At 45.7% G+C, this 16,306-nt stretch overlaps 1 protein-coding gene across 1 annotated transcript in view; it reads right to left on the reverse strand.

Moving 5' to 3' along the window:
* Nucleotides 1-16,306, reverse strand: part of ptpn3 (protein tyrosine phosphatase non-receptor type 3) — a 47,559-nt gene that overhangs the window by 19,643 nt on the left and 11,610 nt on the right. Inside the window, exons 3-11 of the mRNA XM_049026764.1 lie at nt 15,022-15,126; nt 14,223-14,265; nt 13,766-13,844; nt 12,488-12,532; nt 6,946-6,998; nt 6,739-6,859; nt 2,543-2,630; nt 1,722-1,810; nt 514-577 (exon numbers count right to left, since the gene is read on the reverse strand). Coding sequence (XP_048882721.1) covers nt 514-577; nt 1,722-1,810; nt 2,543-2,630; nt 6,739-6,859; nt 6,946-6,998; nt 12,488-12,532; nt 13,766-13,844; nt 14,223-14,265; nt 15,022-15,126 — 687 coding nt within the window. The remainder of the gene's footprint in view (nt 1-513; nt 578-1,721; nt 1,811-2,542; nt 2,631-6,738; nt 6,860-6,945; nt 6,999-12,487; nt 12,533-13,765; nt 13,845-14,222; nt 14,266-15,021; nt 15,127-16,306) is intronic.

Raw genomic sequence — 16,306 nt, forward strand, 5'->3', positions numbered from 1 at the left:
GTAGCTTTGGCTGTGTCAGGAAGGACAGCTGGATTTTGTCGGCATCGACTACCAACAGCAATTACCTGGGACCTATAATTCACTTGGCCGAAGACAGGCAGAGACAGGTACACGGGCAAAAACCAGGAAATCCATGATCTACAGGCTGAAATCTTCATGACCAGCTTAAAAAAACAGGCTATGGGGCACCCTGCCTGTGGAGCAGGTCCATGCAGTGAAATGAGCCCCCCCCAATATCGATAGACCCCCTCATTCAAGTGAAACTACACCCCAAACCCGTGTTAGTCTTATTTTAAATGCTGAAGTCATTTTTTTTTTTTTAAATGATGTACCTCACGTACTGTGACTGCGATGCGACTGTTGCGCGTGTGCCTATTGTAAAACACCTTTTTTTTTAAAAAATCAGTTTTTCAAATGTTCTGCGCATCCACAGATATTACCGGATGCCCAGTTGGACACAGACGACACGATGCAGGGCTGCTTATCCATGTACAGGGACACAGGGATACTCACGTGTTTCTGCCTCAGCTGAATGAGGAACCTTTTCCTTTTGAAGGAGATCTTCACAATGGAAACCCTATGAGGGGAACGTAATGAACAGAAAGACACTGCAAATGCTCCTAATAAATGAGGGTGTCTTCAGTCTGTGTCAGAAGTTCAGAGCTAAAAGCAGCTTTTGCTTTTTGCGGTTCACATCAAATCAAATCAAACTCGCTAACAGGTTTTTAACCTTGTTATTCAAATCAACGTCTGCCTAAAGACTATGGGCATAATTAGACAAGCAGGAAGTGAAGTGAAATTCAATCAAACGACAGTTAGACCCTGCAGGAATATTTTTAAATTTCCTCCATTTTCATCCAGAACAGCCACTCCCCCCCCTTAGCACACAACAGCCTTGAAAGGGTAGGAGGGAGACCAGCGCAACACTCCTGCGATTTGTGTAAGATGTGTCTGAATATACAGCCTTGCTCCATAGGCACCACTAGGGGGCGCTGTGATCCATCTCGAATGGACACTGCAGAGCGATGTTATTTCAGCTACACCACTTCGGGGGGGGGGGGGGGGGGGCATCCTAGCTACACAGCATATATAGTCCTTTACTGAAGCATGATACTCATGCTTTCAGTAACAGCAATTCAAGACCAGTCTCTTAAGTACAATCAAGTCCAGACAACCACATAATCAGAAGCTGGTTGTTCTGAGGACTGTGAAATAACGAGATAAAGGTTCTCTCTCTGTCGAGGAAGGCGGCTAACGAGAAGCCAACGGCTAACCCTAACCCTAACCCTAACCCTAACCCCTCGAGGCCATTTGCACTCCGCAGGGATCCAGTGATAAGCTTCGACTTTGGGCCGTATTTGCATACCACCCTAATTTCTTGCCACTCAATTGAGATAAAACAAAGATTGTCTGGACACCAAATCCATGAAGACATACGATCCACGTAGCTTTCCTGGCTGCTCAAACCTGTCCGTAAAAGAAACTGCCTTCACAGCAAGCCCTTATCCCTCTCGATCCGAAGGTTAATTCCGTGGCTCCGAACCAGCAGTCCAGTTCTGTTTAAAAATTCAGGCCTCTTCACCCTGAAAAACTACTCCATGTTTCGCAAACAAGCTGCTCTGGGCTCCGTTTTACTGCTAAAGATGTGCGAGTTCTTGATATTTGATTGTACAGATGCATGTGATGGTCGGAAGAATGCGAGAAAGTCAACCATGACTCACCAGGAGAAGAAACTGGAGCAGACCTTGTTGCGGAAGACGGCGAGGCCGCCCGAGGCGATTCCGACCTGGAGGTCTGAGTTGCTGGAGTCCTGCCAGGACGAAGACGGGCAAAGGGCTTCATCACCTGACCTTCTAGTCACAGGGCTTAGTTCAAAATCAGCGCAGATGTGTGCCTGAGCTGAATAAGCTCCGATTACAAAATCAGATAAAGAATCACAAGCCAGAAAGCTGCTGTTAAGCATCGTGCCAAGTAGACAATCGGCCATGTCCCGACATGTGCTGGCAAGCGCCGTGGAGCGGAAATGGGCAGCGAGGCTGTGCGGCGATTGGGCGCCCGGTTAACAGGTCTGTCCACGCATTACAAGGAACCTACGACGTGTTTGACAGTGCCATTCGTATGATATCCCAATTAAGGAGGAGCACTTCGCCCATAATTACAGAGGAACCATGCTGTTCCTCAAAGTCTGTCCACAAAGACATGGATGCCACGTCTCGAACAATTCAGGTCCCAGGAACTGTACGTAAATTACTAACGGTAATCACTTTATGTACAGGTGTCATCATAACGATAAATCGTCAGAGACATGGTGTGAAGGGAACTGTTATATCTTTTGTAGTAACAAAGATGAAAACTCAGTCAGGGGTTTGCTTACCGCACCTTATTATAACGATATGCATAACATAACGGTAACACTTGCAGCCATGATGTTCACACCTCTACCACCCCACTCATACTCAGTTGCCCACAATGCACTGCACACTGCAATTACAGTAACCCGCAGAGCTCACAATGCACAAGCACAGCAGAAACCCCGTCTTACTCTTGCATGGTGTAGCTCCACGCCATAAAAGTCCAGCGTACGGGCCGTGTTCAGGTAGCACAGCTCAGCCTCCGACGGCTTGAGGCCTCTGTGGAAGGAAAGGCCAGACGATGACATCGCCGAAAACACCTGCAACGCTTTCTGGATGCACGTGTGTCACCACATTAAAATGTCACGCTAAGAGCTATCGGGAGCAGCCAAAATCCAAATATGGAAGAGCCCTGAGACACTCTCCCAGACATGGAGTCCTCCAGCATACTTAGACCTTGAGCACTGTCAAGTCAACATTAATTTGGGTCATGGGGGGGGGGGGGGGTAAAAATTTGGTTAAAGTGTGCCACTTTCACCCAAAGTGAAAGATATGACTATTACCTGTGTCCTTTAGCAACATCATGTCCTCAGAGAGGCTTCAGTAAAACTGTGAGCAGTGGAGACGTTTTCCAGAGTGCAAGGAAAAAAAAACAACGTAGACCAGGAAAGCAGGACCAGAGCAAGATCAGAAAATAAAAATCCATCCATCCATTTTCCAATCCGCTTATCCTACTGGGTCGCAGGGGGTCCGGAGCCTATCCCGGAAGCATGAGGCAGGGAATAACCCAGGATGGGGGTCAGCCCATTGCAGGGCACACTCACACACCATTCACTCACACATGCACACCTACGGGCAATTTAGCAACTCCAATTAGCCTCAGCATGTTTTTTGGACTGTGGGGGGAAACCGGAGTACCCGGAGGTAACCCCACGACGCCATGGGGAGAGCATGCAAACTCCACACACATGTGACCCAGGCGGAGACTCGAACCCGAGTCCCAGAGGTGTGAGGAAACAGTGCTAACCACTGCACCACCATGCCGTCCCCAGAAAATAAAAATCATGGTGGAAATTCATCCCATATCAGTAACTCTGAAATGACAGAGTATAGCAACATATACTGATGCTAAAGTCCAGTTACCATGTCAGAGATAGAATACTGTGCAAAAGCCTTAGGCAAAGAAAGAAAGCTTTTAAAGTTATTTTTCTGGATTGTAAGAGCAAATTTGCATATTAGAAAAATATTCTTGCTGGGTGATAAAAATTCACCACCAGCTCACTGAATTAACTTAATCAATGAAATCATTTAACAGGGTACTGAGTATATAAGTGTTATGCGTGTGGTCGAGTCAACAAATACACTGTTGCCAAAAGTATTGGGACACCCCTCCAAATCATTGAGTTCTGGTGTTCCAATCACCACAGGCGTATAAAAATCAAGCACCTAGGCACGCAGACTGCTTCTACAAACATTTGTCAAAGAATTCAAGTGAATTCAAGCGTGGTACCGTGATCGGATATCACCAGTGCAATAAGTCCATTCGTGAAATTTCCTTACTACTAAATAATCCACGATCAACTGTTAGTGGTATTATAACAAAGTGTAAGCGAATGGGAATAACAGCCACGAATTGGTGGGTCACGTAAAATCACAGAGCAGGCGCACAGTGCAGAATGCATGCTGAGGTGCACAGTGTGCAGGAGTCTCCAGTTGTCTGCAGAGTCAATAACTACAGACCTCCAAACTTCATGTGGCCTTCAGAGTAGCTCAAGAACAGTGTGTAGAGAACTTCATGGAAAGCGTTTCCATGGCCGAGCAGCTGCATTCAAACCTTACATCACCAAGTGCAATGCAAGCCGTTGGATGAATTAGAGCGGAGACTGAGAGCCAGACCTTCTCGTCCAACTTCAGTGTCTGACCTCACAAATGCTCTCCTGGAAGAACGGTCAGAAATTCCCACTCCTAAACCTTGTGGACAGCCTTCCCAGAAGAGTTAAAGCTGTTATAGCTGCAAAGGGTTTCACCAAAACCATATTAAAGCCTGTGTATAAAGAATGGGATGTCATGAAAGTTCATGTGGCAGGTGTCCCAATACTTTTAGCAAAGTGTAAATGTGTATACTGAATGTACAGACGCTCCTCTACTAACAAACTTTCAACTTCCAAACTGTCAGACATACGAACGTAGAGGACTGTATGTCCAAATTGTGTTCATTGGGCCCCCGTTTCCTGTCCGCAACATCAATTTTTTTTCTGCGCATCAATTCCGCTCAGTGCGACTTCTGGCCGCTACTCCCGCCGCGCAGCAGCGTAGCGTGCGTACTCCCAGCATCCTAGTTCTTTGTACTCACTTATGCCCTTAAAATGACGTTGAATGACGACTTACGAACGTTTCAAGTTACGAACGGCCGTTCGAAACGCATCCCGTTCCCAAGTCGAGGAGCGTCTGTATACTGCAAATAGGTGACTTTAGGAGAGTCTTTGAAACGGCTAAGTTGAGACACTTTGACAGATATAATATCATAGTTTCACACCAACATGGAGATCATTTAAACATCGGTTTCTTTGTCTAAGACAGGGCTTCCCAACCCTGCTGCTGGAGATCTGTCATCCTACAGAGCTTAGGCACAGCCCTCATTTAACACACCTGATACAGATCATCAGCCTCTTCAGTAGCATCACCGAGTCGGCTATGCTGAAGCTAAGCTGGCTCTAATACTTAGATATTACCGAAGGGCCTGATGATCTATATCGGGTGTGTTATATGAGGGCTGTGCCTGAGCTCTGCAGGATGACAGATCTCCAGAAGCAGGGCTGGGCAGCCTGAGCCTAAGACTTGTGCACAGTATTGTTTGTCTCACATGACCCTGAAACAGTAGATGCATTTTACACCATTCTAGCAGACATTTCCCAAGCTGTGCTGGGGTATATTTAGAGGTAAAGGAGCGTGTGGAGCGGTCCGGGACCCATGCTGGGTGTTACATCATTCTGGGCGTCTCCTGCCTCAGACAGCAGGGAGGTGTCCCCTCTCAGCTGCTGACTAATGCAGCATGTATTTGGATGATCTCATGAGGATCACAGAAAGCCCTGCCTAGATTACACACCATCCAGCTTGTGTTTGTCTGTCAGGACACACATGCTAGATTAAGCGGTAAAATTAAGCGTGTAGAAGATTATTTGACATTATCTCTACAATATCTGGGTTTCATCAATATTGGCTCAAATCAGACAGCGTGAAAAGTTAAAAGGAGACTTCCCACACACAAATGTGATCTTGGGGATTTTGTATCAGGGCTCCATTTGCCTCCAGAACCGCTTCTGCGTTAGATGAGATGGACATGCGGAGAAGCCTTTCTGCACAGTAAGCTTCAATGAGCCTGGTCATTTTCATCTGACCCCTCCAAGTAAAAAGGGGCTTTCAGCTACAGAAATGCCTTTGACCGGACGTTTTGTTAAGGCTTCACTTAAAGCAGTCGCCATGATGCATCATAGATACCTTCATAATGCATTATTAGGCTCATTATAAGCCGTTATAATGCATTATGAAGGAATTTATAGTGTATTATAGATGGAAGTTTCAAAAGGTAGTCATAACGCTTAATAAACATGACTATAATGTGTTATGCCTTTTTATAAACGGTTATAGCCATGTTTATAATACTTTATGAATGCATTATAATGCACTACGAAGGTATCAATAATGCAATACACACCTGCTTTAAGTAAAGTGTTATGTGTTTTGTTTATTCTCTATAAACTTTAGACACTGCAGTGCGAGAAAATCTCAGGAGGGCGGCTGTTTCCAAAATACTAAAACCAACAGCGTCTAGCACCAACGTTCACAATCACTTAGCTCACACGCCTAATGCACGTCCTAATGCTTAGCCAAACAGTAAGTGACCCTCTTGACCCTGCCCGTGTGCTGTATGTATTCTACTGCAGCTCCATAATTCGCTGAGTGTGGTAGCGAGCAGGTGTACCTGATACAGTGACCACTGAGCACACGCATGTTCACAAATAGCAAAAAACTATAGCTGGAGAGAGATACAACCAACATTAAAAAGAATGAGAATTTACTGCCTCTAACTGTCTATTATCTAAGAGTAGAATTTCTCAGCTAGGTTAGTATCTGTTTTCACATTATTCCTTGGTAGTAAGTCACAAACCAAATTCAAAAGTGGGGGGAGGGGGGTCTCTTAAAACCACACCCTCTGTGATCCACTCAAAAGGGCCCCACCGGTTAGGAAAGACTCTCTTAATGGTTTGAGTCAGTCCTATCAACTCAATTTGGCAAGCTCTGGTTGTTAAGGACTTGGATTCCTCCGTAAACGTGACAGGTGAATGAGCTGGCATGCAATTACAGACTCGGCTGCAGTCAGGGGTACCTGTGCTGTGGGTGCATTGCCTCCACTTTGGGCAGGAAGTCCTCCTCCTGCCCTGGGAAGAAGCGAAACAAAGATAGGTAACCCGGCTGGTGCTCCGTCGAGGAGTGATCTCCAAGTTCGGCTGAAACACAAGAGTCAAAGGCACCACCTGATCAGGAGAGCAGTGTCAGCGGCACCAACGCCAATCTCAGCTGGCTCAGCACTTACCCTGAACGGCGTAGGAGGCCAGGACCACGGCGGAGCTGAGCGGGCAGCTTAACCTGCGGGACGGACAGAGACATGCTTGCAAGCCGGGCTGAGCTCACCCACGTAGGGCTTAGTGAGCTGAGCACGACCTTCCAGATAATTCTCCAGGGTGGCCCCTGTTTGAGCCTCGCCATTCAGGTCCCTATGGATGCTTAACGGGGTTGGGAACAGGAATTTAAATGTGCCACGGCCCCCGAAAGAGCAGCTGGTGCAGCAGGCAGCCAGAAATGGCAGGTGAAGGGTTGACATTGGCCGAAAACTCCAGGAACCTCCCACTGGGCTCCAAGCCCCAACCTCCACTTAGACAAGAAGTATGCTGTTCACACCCCAACAAGTCAAAACTATTTCAAGCTAAGTTTCTTACCACAACCTAAAACACTCTGCCCTCCTTACACACAAGGGGCACAATCCCTCACGAACCGGGCCCAGATGACACCAGGCTAACAGTGAAATCACTCTGCTGACTCAGGGATTTGAACTAGCAACCTCCTGATCACCACCACAGCACCTTAACCCACTGTGCCCCACATCACTTTGCCTCTGCCTTCGCCAAATCACAGCATAACAAGCAATAAAGATACAAAAGCTCGCAAAGGACATTACTAACAAGAATCATTAGGAAGGGTGACTTCAACATGCGTGTTTAATGTAAGGGAAGCACTATACTGAAAAACATTCAGATCATAATAGGGCCGCATGAGACGACATCGCAAAACTTCTACAAGTACGACTGAGATATTTATAAATCTAAAGAGGAGATGAAATTACCCAAAATAAACCGTAGCCAAACAGCACGTTATCTAGCAGTAGACTGTTTTAAAAAAGTTGGTCGTGTTGCTGCGAGTTTTGTCAACAGACCCAAAGCAATGCTGACGAATGCGATGTGATTACTGGGTATGTGGACACTGCGCTGACAATACTGAAACTATGTGCTGCAGCCCTACATCGCAATATTTTAAACTGTTGCAATTAATACTGCAATATTTATGAAACATAAAAGGAGCTGAAGATCTACCTAAAATAAACAGAATACTTTTTTTCCTGCCAAGAGTCAAATAATTCGGGGGGGCGGTGTCACAAGTTGCGTCAACAGACACAGAACAGTTCTGGCCAATCACTCGTTTTTGCTCAATATCGTCTCTACGGAAACCCCAGGTATCATTCTTCTACGCTTTTCTCCTTCCTCTCTCATTTTGTTAAATCTCACCGATAGTCTCAAACCAGCTGACTACCATAGTCCTCGCAATGTGACCACAGCATGCACGCAACACGCCGACATCTCACATCCTGCGGGCCTATTAGATACTGTATTCACATGGTAGTTTGCAAATGTGTTCGAACACGCATGCAATCCTGCTGGCCTTCCGTTAAACAAGCAGGCATGCTGTGTTAGCCGCCCGCATCTTCCTACTCGAAAGAATATCCGTCATAATCCCTTAGAAGTGCTATACTGTACCAACATGAGAGCTCAAATATTTACTGGCTAACGTGAGTAAAAATACACATAAAGGTCGCGACCCTTCAGTGAGGGACAGCCGCCCTGAAAAATCGATTCCATGTGGATCACAACGATTTCAGCTCTCGGTTCGGACAACGGAGAGTTAATAAAATCAGAGCGACTCCCAAACCGGTGTTTACTTAACGTGATGTGTTTATGAATGTTTACTCAATTTCAGGATGGACTGTGTCCGCACACCGGGAGGAATGTCCCTCTCTCTCTCTCACTCTGACTGACGACTCTTTCGCTGCGACAGGCCTGCACCCGAACGCGAGCCACGTTTACCGCGCCCCTGGGATTCACGTCGCTCTTCTGGCCGCGAAGGCCGACGCAGTCAAAGAACATCCTGTGTGACTCGTCGCGAAGACGCTCGGCACAGAAAACCTTCATAGCATAGAACGAAAATAGGCACGATCAAAAGGAAAATCTGACCGTGGCATCCATAGAGGGAAGGGAAAATAAATAAATAAAACGACACAAACCCACGTGGAAGAGCCAGAGACAGACATGACATTGTGCAAAAGGCGTGTCAGTCGTTAAGCAGCAGCTAAGGCTCCGCGTGATTAAGGCCGGCCGCGATCGGAGCTGTACGGCAGACGGGGACATGTGCTGCTTCACAAATGAGGCCTCGAAGAAGCCCTGACTAGGAAATCCACACTTAATTCTTCCTCCTTCTTCATCCAGAGGATCACAGAGAATTAGGGACGACTGATACCACTGATTTTCTGTTCGATCTAACGTCGCCTAAGCTTGGTATCCCAATACCAACACAGATCCCGATATTCGGTGTGGACAATAAAATTTGCGGACAGCAGGGTTACGGCGGCGCCCGATCGATGGAATCCCTCAGTGACTGGGCCCCTGAAAATCCCCTTAAATCCCCTTAATGGGAATCTCTGCCTGGTTCCCTGTAATAATAGAAACATCTAAATTACCAGGTGTAAAAAAAATAAATAAATAAATAAATAAATAAAATCTATATTTTACTGTTGTTAGAATCAATCCTCATAATGAAACATTCAGATCGAAAGAAACAATATATCGACATTGATCAGAACATCCTTACGTGGCAGTTACAACTTGCCCAGGGGAATTAATCGGCTCGGGGAGGTCAAACAGAGAATCGTCAGACAAGGTCAAACGCAAGTACCTCACAAGAGCCAGACACGAAGGAATAGACAGGAGTAGAGGCAGAAAAATCTTTGCTTAGTAAGAAAAATCCTGCAGATAACAGATACAACATGCCTGATCACCTTTATAATGAAAGAATTGATATGTTTATATCGACTGACACATCCTTACAGAGCTTTGACCTTTAGGTCAAAAAACCCATACCTCCTCCTACACCTTATTCACGGTTGGCTTGGACCACTCATTTGTGTATCGCATCCGAAATATCTGTTCACCCCTATTCCAGGACAGAAGGCAGAGATAACTGTCACTGCACAGCACAGATTACCACCAAATTTTACCGTTTTTAAAGTTTGACTCATCACAAGGAAAATGAAGAAGCATGTCTTCTTGAAACTGTTATGTTTATATACAGTGATCTGTGGGTGGATAAACGATGAAAACTTTACCAGCTTGAATACTGAAGAGAAATTTGTGATTCTGAGTTATATAATGAAGTTATAATATTAGCCGCAGACCAAACCCATAAAAACTGACCTTCCCAGAGAAACACACAAAACAAAAACAACCTTGCGATCCCTGGGGGCAGGAGACCCCCCAGGCAGAGAAGGAGCAAAACTCTCACACTTACACAGAGAAGGGGAAGCGAGCGTGTAAGATTAACCTGTCACACAATGCGAGATTAACCTGGCACACAATGCGAGATTAACCTGGCACACAATGCCATCTAACGCAGAGCGGAAAGTCTGAGAGCGCCACAGGAAACAGAACCACAAAGCAAATAAATCCATGTAATTATAACCGATTACAGCTTTACCAAGCGACATATCAGCCTTTCCCTGGAAATTCATCCTGATTGGGAAATTCCCCTATATAAGGTGCCAGTTTCTCCATCTCTCCCAACCTAAAGAACTTTGCTCAATTTATTATAAAAAAAAAAATTGTATTTGTAGACACTTGTACCCAAAGAAATTTTTTTATTTTTTTTGAGAAAGTAAGGTCAGACGGTCCCTGAAGCAATTAAGGGGTGAAGGCCTCGTTCAATGGCTCAACGGTGAAATAAGTCTGCCGAACCTGGGATTTGAACCGACAACCTCCCGGGTACAGGTACGGTGTCCTAACCCTCTGAGCCACACACTTCGCCTCATGACAACTTGCAGCTGCCCTTTTTATCCGGTTGCAAATATGCAGGAAAGCAGGTCAACAAATCCAGAACTGGTGACTAACAGGACAAGGTCAAAGTGTGTAAATGCTGCCCCGGAGCTGCACTGCAACACGAACCCCATCCAAGCACACCGCTGTTTAAATAGGACAAGCTCTAACATATCGGTTACAACTTGCCTGGGGGAATTGATCGGTTTAGGGAGGTCAACCAGAGAATCGTCCAACCAAGTCAAACACAGTATTTCAAGCAAGTACCTCATGACAGTCAGACACGAAGGAACAGACAGGAGTAGAAGCAGCAAATCTTTGCTTAATAAGAAAGATCTCATGGAATACAAACACCGATTAAAAACCATCTTAATAATTAATGCAGTATATACACCACCTAACAGCTGCTGTGTAAAATGTAAGAATGAAAAATAATTAAAATATAAAGTTGCAGAGTTAAAGTTAAGCAGGACACACATCGTTAACAGGTTTGTCTGAGTGACATCATCCGTTTAAATGTGCCTGTTAAGACCGGAATCCTGATTCTATGTAATGACTCAGGCTGTGACAGAACTGATGGAATGCACCAGCCCTAAACTGTCACAAAGAGCAGGCTGTGTAAGACCACCCCCCCCCCTTCCCGGACAGGGGCGGAATTAAGGGGGGGCCAGGGTGACCCATGACCCATCCTAATAAAACACATGGCCACCCCAGCAGCCACCCCTCACCAAAAAATAAAACGGAAATATGGGAATTTAGTTCGCGAGCTGCCCAACCCCTCGATTAGGCGTGTCTCCAAATTGATCACGAGATGATTAATGGATAATGGCAAAAGATACCCCACCCAGACAGGCAAAATATCACCCCATTGCCACCCCTCTAAAATTATTACTCGTAGTCTGGCTCCACCCCTGAGCTGTTGAATAAGACTCCCCTGGCGCATGGGAGACGCATGGGAGACGCATGGGAGACGCATGGGAGACGCATGGGAGACGCATGGGAGACGCATGGGAGACGCATGGGAGGCATCCCAGTGTCCACACAGCCGCACGACTGTCTTCTCACCTCTTTGCTATGCTCTAACGGCCAAGCACTTCTTATTTTGCCCGCCGCGTCTTATTTTATTCTCGTAAACAGTCTAAGCAGCGGTTTCCCAGCTCTTGGTCTTTCCCTTCCTCGCCCAAAACGAAGAATCGAGCTCCAGTATGGGCCTCATTAAGGCCGGAAACTCCCATCCGGCAGAGGATCCCACAGGAAACACCCACCATCACTGGCAAAAGGCTTCATGTGAGCATTTTCCACGCTACATAAAAATGTCTGCAAGTGTTTATACTTAAAAAAAACGGGCTTAATATGAATACAACACACTGGCCCAGGGCCAGGTCTGCCTTTTCAGGAGCCCTAGGCAAACCTTTACTTGGCACACCCCCCCTCCCCCACCAAGAAAAGTGATGATCATTTCACTTCCTCCCTGACGCAGGTAATTCTGGGCCCGAGGCAGCCGGCCGTTCTGCCTACAGCTAGAGCCGGCCGTGTATAGTGTCATACACTGAGCAATCCCATTGGTTACGAGAAGCAGACAATGGTTAGCCAACACCAATAGAAAACCTTGCCTGTAGTAAACTACGAACCGTTATGAACATGTCATCTGTCACAGAAGAATATAACAAATAAAAATATATTAAACACAAGGTAATCCAGGTCTGATCTGAAAACGCTTACCTTCCATTACGGATATCACTCTTGATCTGTAGAAAATATAGGTGCCTAGACAAAAAACGAACACTGTTAATCATATGGAAAGTACATCCACAGCATCACTCAAAGTGAATCTTCAATCCCTGGGACTCAAGGTTAAAATACTCCGGATATTATTATATTTATATAAATCATCTGGCAGATGAATCAGAAGTCTGCAGACCAGGACCAGTCGTCGCAGGAACAGTTTCTTCCCTCAAGCCATCACTCTTACAAACATCTGACCTGCAACGCCAACCTACACCTGCTTCCCTGCCTGCTACACCCTGCTCCGCTCACAACGCACCACGGAACTGAATCGAAGACATACCATACGCTTTGCATCCCATACACTTTGCACCTCGTATATTGTTGCACTTTATGTACATTGTTCTGTCTGTAAATAAGATCCTTTATATGATATTTAATCTGCACTGGTTTGATCTCTTGTATTTTAATGTACCTCAGAGACAGCCACACACACTTGGCCAATAAACCTGATTCTGATAAAGAAAGGGCAGAGGACCACACATGGGAGAAGACATCGTAGGTGGAGAAATGCGTGTCAGGTGGGCGATTTTTCCATGCGGGGAGAACGATTCCTCTAACCAACCACTGTACAGTGATTTTCCTCTTCTATCAGTGAGCTAAAGGCCACTTGGCATTACATACACCTATTTAATGGAGATTTTGATCCAAAGCGACATACATGTTTGAGAAAGCAGAGTCAGACTAGGGGATAAGGGTCTTGTTCTGGGGTGCAGTGAAGTCTTTCTGCTGACCCCAAGACATGAACTGGTGACCTTCCGATCAGAGGCTCCAAACATTTCTTTTTGTCCTAACCCAGCCACGCAACACCCATATAGCAGTTCGGAAACACTGAATAGAATTTCTCTTTTGAATTAGAACTTGATAAAAGTTATCGATGAATCCCTACACAATGTTTTTTTCTGCACTAAATCATGCAGAAGTTCATACAAGACACTGACTTTACCTAGGTAGCTGGAGACAAGTTTACTCTGCTGAAAAGACCCACGTAAAACTTGATAAGAAATTTCATTCTCTAGCATGATCTTATTATACACGCTCAGAGTGTGTGTCTTTGCCATGCTCAGCGAAGGTATTCAGACATGAGTGGATGAAGACCCAGTCACATGACACACATTACCCTGCGATCTTCCCCACCGAGACAGGGGTACATATTACTATTAATCTAGACAGTTGATATCAATTTTGATTTTAATCCCCCAAAAGCAGGTTCACCTGCTCTGTTGCTGCTGCAGTGAGTTGGGATCAGTGATGAAGAATCTCACCCGGAAGTTTAGCACCCAGTGGATGCTCCCTGGAAGAATACAACACAGGCAGACATACAGGGATCAAGGGATATTTGCAGTCTCATTCAAACGGGAGTACCACTACATGCTTTTTAAATGACAGGAAACTGAAAGGGTGATCAAGGCATTTAGACACAGTCCCTAACTGTGCGGCCCATAAACAGGCAGTAAATATAGGCAACTCCTGCACCCGGATTAATTCCTCCAGAGTGGTTCCAGGAGGCTACGAAGCCAGCGAAACACTGAGTAAAACTGGTTCCAGCTGTTGTACCATCAGCCAGTGACTGTCTGCTGACCCAGACATCTATAGCAGCATCACTGCCATGTCCTTTATTCGCTGTCAATGGTCTCCAATCTCACAACTTCAGATTGGAGGTCTGTCTTACCCTTAAACTGCTTCTTGATGGGTTTGTTGGGGTCAAGCCACCTCTGAAGGAGAGAAAAAGTTATTGTAGTTATTTACCAGCCATGATAGCCTGTTACTCCTGACATAAATAGATATAATCTTTTAAGGAGATGTGATCAGTGTTATGTTGATACAACAGTGTTTATGGCGTAGGGCGCACAGACAAAGCAAAACAGGGAGAGGAAACCTAAAATTGCAATTAATCGCGCACACGATCACAATAGGAGCGATGCACAGAAAATATAATCAGTTTGAGGTAAACAGAAACTTTCTGTCGCAGAACTTTATCGTTTATTGCTACGCAGTAGATCATGTCAGGGGGAGTGCAAGATCCTATTGCTGCAACTTGTAAAACATCTTGAGGCGATAATGCTGCTGATTTCCCGCGGGGGCTTGCAGTACAATCCAACCTTCAAGTACGACCCCTCCCACACGCTCGCAAAACACTGCTGACACGACACAGGGTGTTTTCGCCCCAAATATCGAGAGCATTCCAGACTTTCCGCTAACAGACTGTCCTGGGTGTTTCGGTAACTGTTTTGACTTCCCCCGTTACATTCACAAGTTTAAACAAATGTCTGAAAAATTGCAATTTTCATGGCAGCCTACTTCTCAGACAATGTGGCCAAAGGAAATCTGGGATAACCTGACTATGTGAACAAGGCTGCTCAGTGTAAGACAGATGCATGGAATATCTATTAAGGATGTGAGTATGATATGTTTGTGGGTGTATGTGAAAAAGGGCAGCTTTCGAATTCTCTTTTGCGCTCGGGGCTTACGGGGGACTCAGAGTCCTCACTGAACTGAAGGCCGAAGTAATTCTTCTCCGCCAGGCCCAGATGGTTAAACACCATGTCCAGCAAGACATGACCATCAGCTTGTTTCTGTCAAAAAGAAGAAAATGGGGAAATCACATACCTGCAGAGATCTTTAGCGACCCACAACCCAACCAGAGTATGAATGGCGGAGGCAAGGAAGCACTGGGGTGATATCTTCGTTAGCAATGCCATAGCTGGGATATGGCGCTAGGCAGATAGCAGAGACCATCATACCTCTCCCCGGTCCCACAAGCGATCTCATCCAAATGATCTAATTTCATCACAAAACACCCAATGACAGCCCACACAGATATACTCAAAACCAGTCTATGAACTTGGCAAAACGACCTCTAAATACATATCATCCAGGCGGCCAAAACACTCATCTTAGTCCAGACTAAAACTCCATCCCTTACAGAAGACCAGACGCTACATCAACAAACATGCTATTAAACACCATCAGCATCGGCGCCATCCTGTTCCAACATCTGTGCAGATCTTCATGCATGTCCCATGGAAGGATCAGTGCTGCTTTTCAGACTGGCGCCACCTTGGGATTAGAAGCCATACTGTGCTGGTAACCCCGAGCCACTGCGCTTCGGTCACCTCAGTGGTGGAAAGTTCAGGTACAGAAAGTACAAATCCAGACCAAGGTTTTATTTCAACCAGCCAGTTGAGTCTCTGTGACTGTGACTCTTTATACTCAACTGGTTGGCTGAAAGAAAACCTTGGTTGGTCTGGATTTGTACTCTCTGGACCTGAACTTTCCACCCCTGTGCCACCTCACAATGGCAGCTGAAATGACCCCGGCAGAATAAAGACCACAGCACTGACAGCAACTCTGCACTGTCTCTATAGCTGTGTGCTGATGTAGAAATTTTGGCAGATACCCATAACCTATACATTTTTGTCTAATATCGCCCATTCTGACTAGCTGACCTCTGAGCCACTTGATGAGGGCGGGGGGGGGGGGGGGCAGGGGATATCTGCAAATTATAGATGACATGATGTTTTACTTTGTGAAAAACAAATAAATCTGTGGACAAGATTTAATAATAAATTCTAAATATGTAGTAAACCTGACTCACACACCAGTGCTTTGACACCTCTAAGTGGTGAATGAGCCAATCACATTCCCTGTCCTGGCTGAACGTCCAATGCAATCATCTCCACTATTTTAGCAGTTGTGTCTTCAGCTCTGGTGCTACTGCCTTTGAATAGTGATTAAGTTTAAATATTAGCCGGC

Source organism: Brienomyrus brachyistius, chromosome 9 (assembly GCF_023856365.1).
Source record: "Brienomyrus brachyistius isolate T26 chromosome 9, BBRACH_0.4, whole genome shotgun sequence".
Taxonomy (NCBI): domain Eukaryota; kingdom Metazoa; phylum Chordata; class Actinopteri; order Osteoglossiformes; family Mormyridae; genus Brienomyrus; species Brienomyrus brachyistius.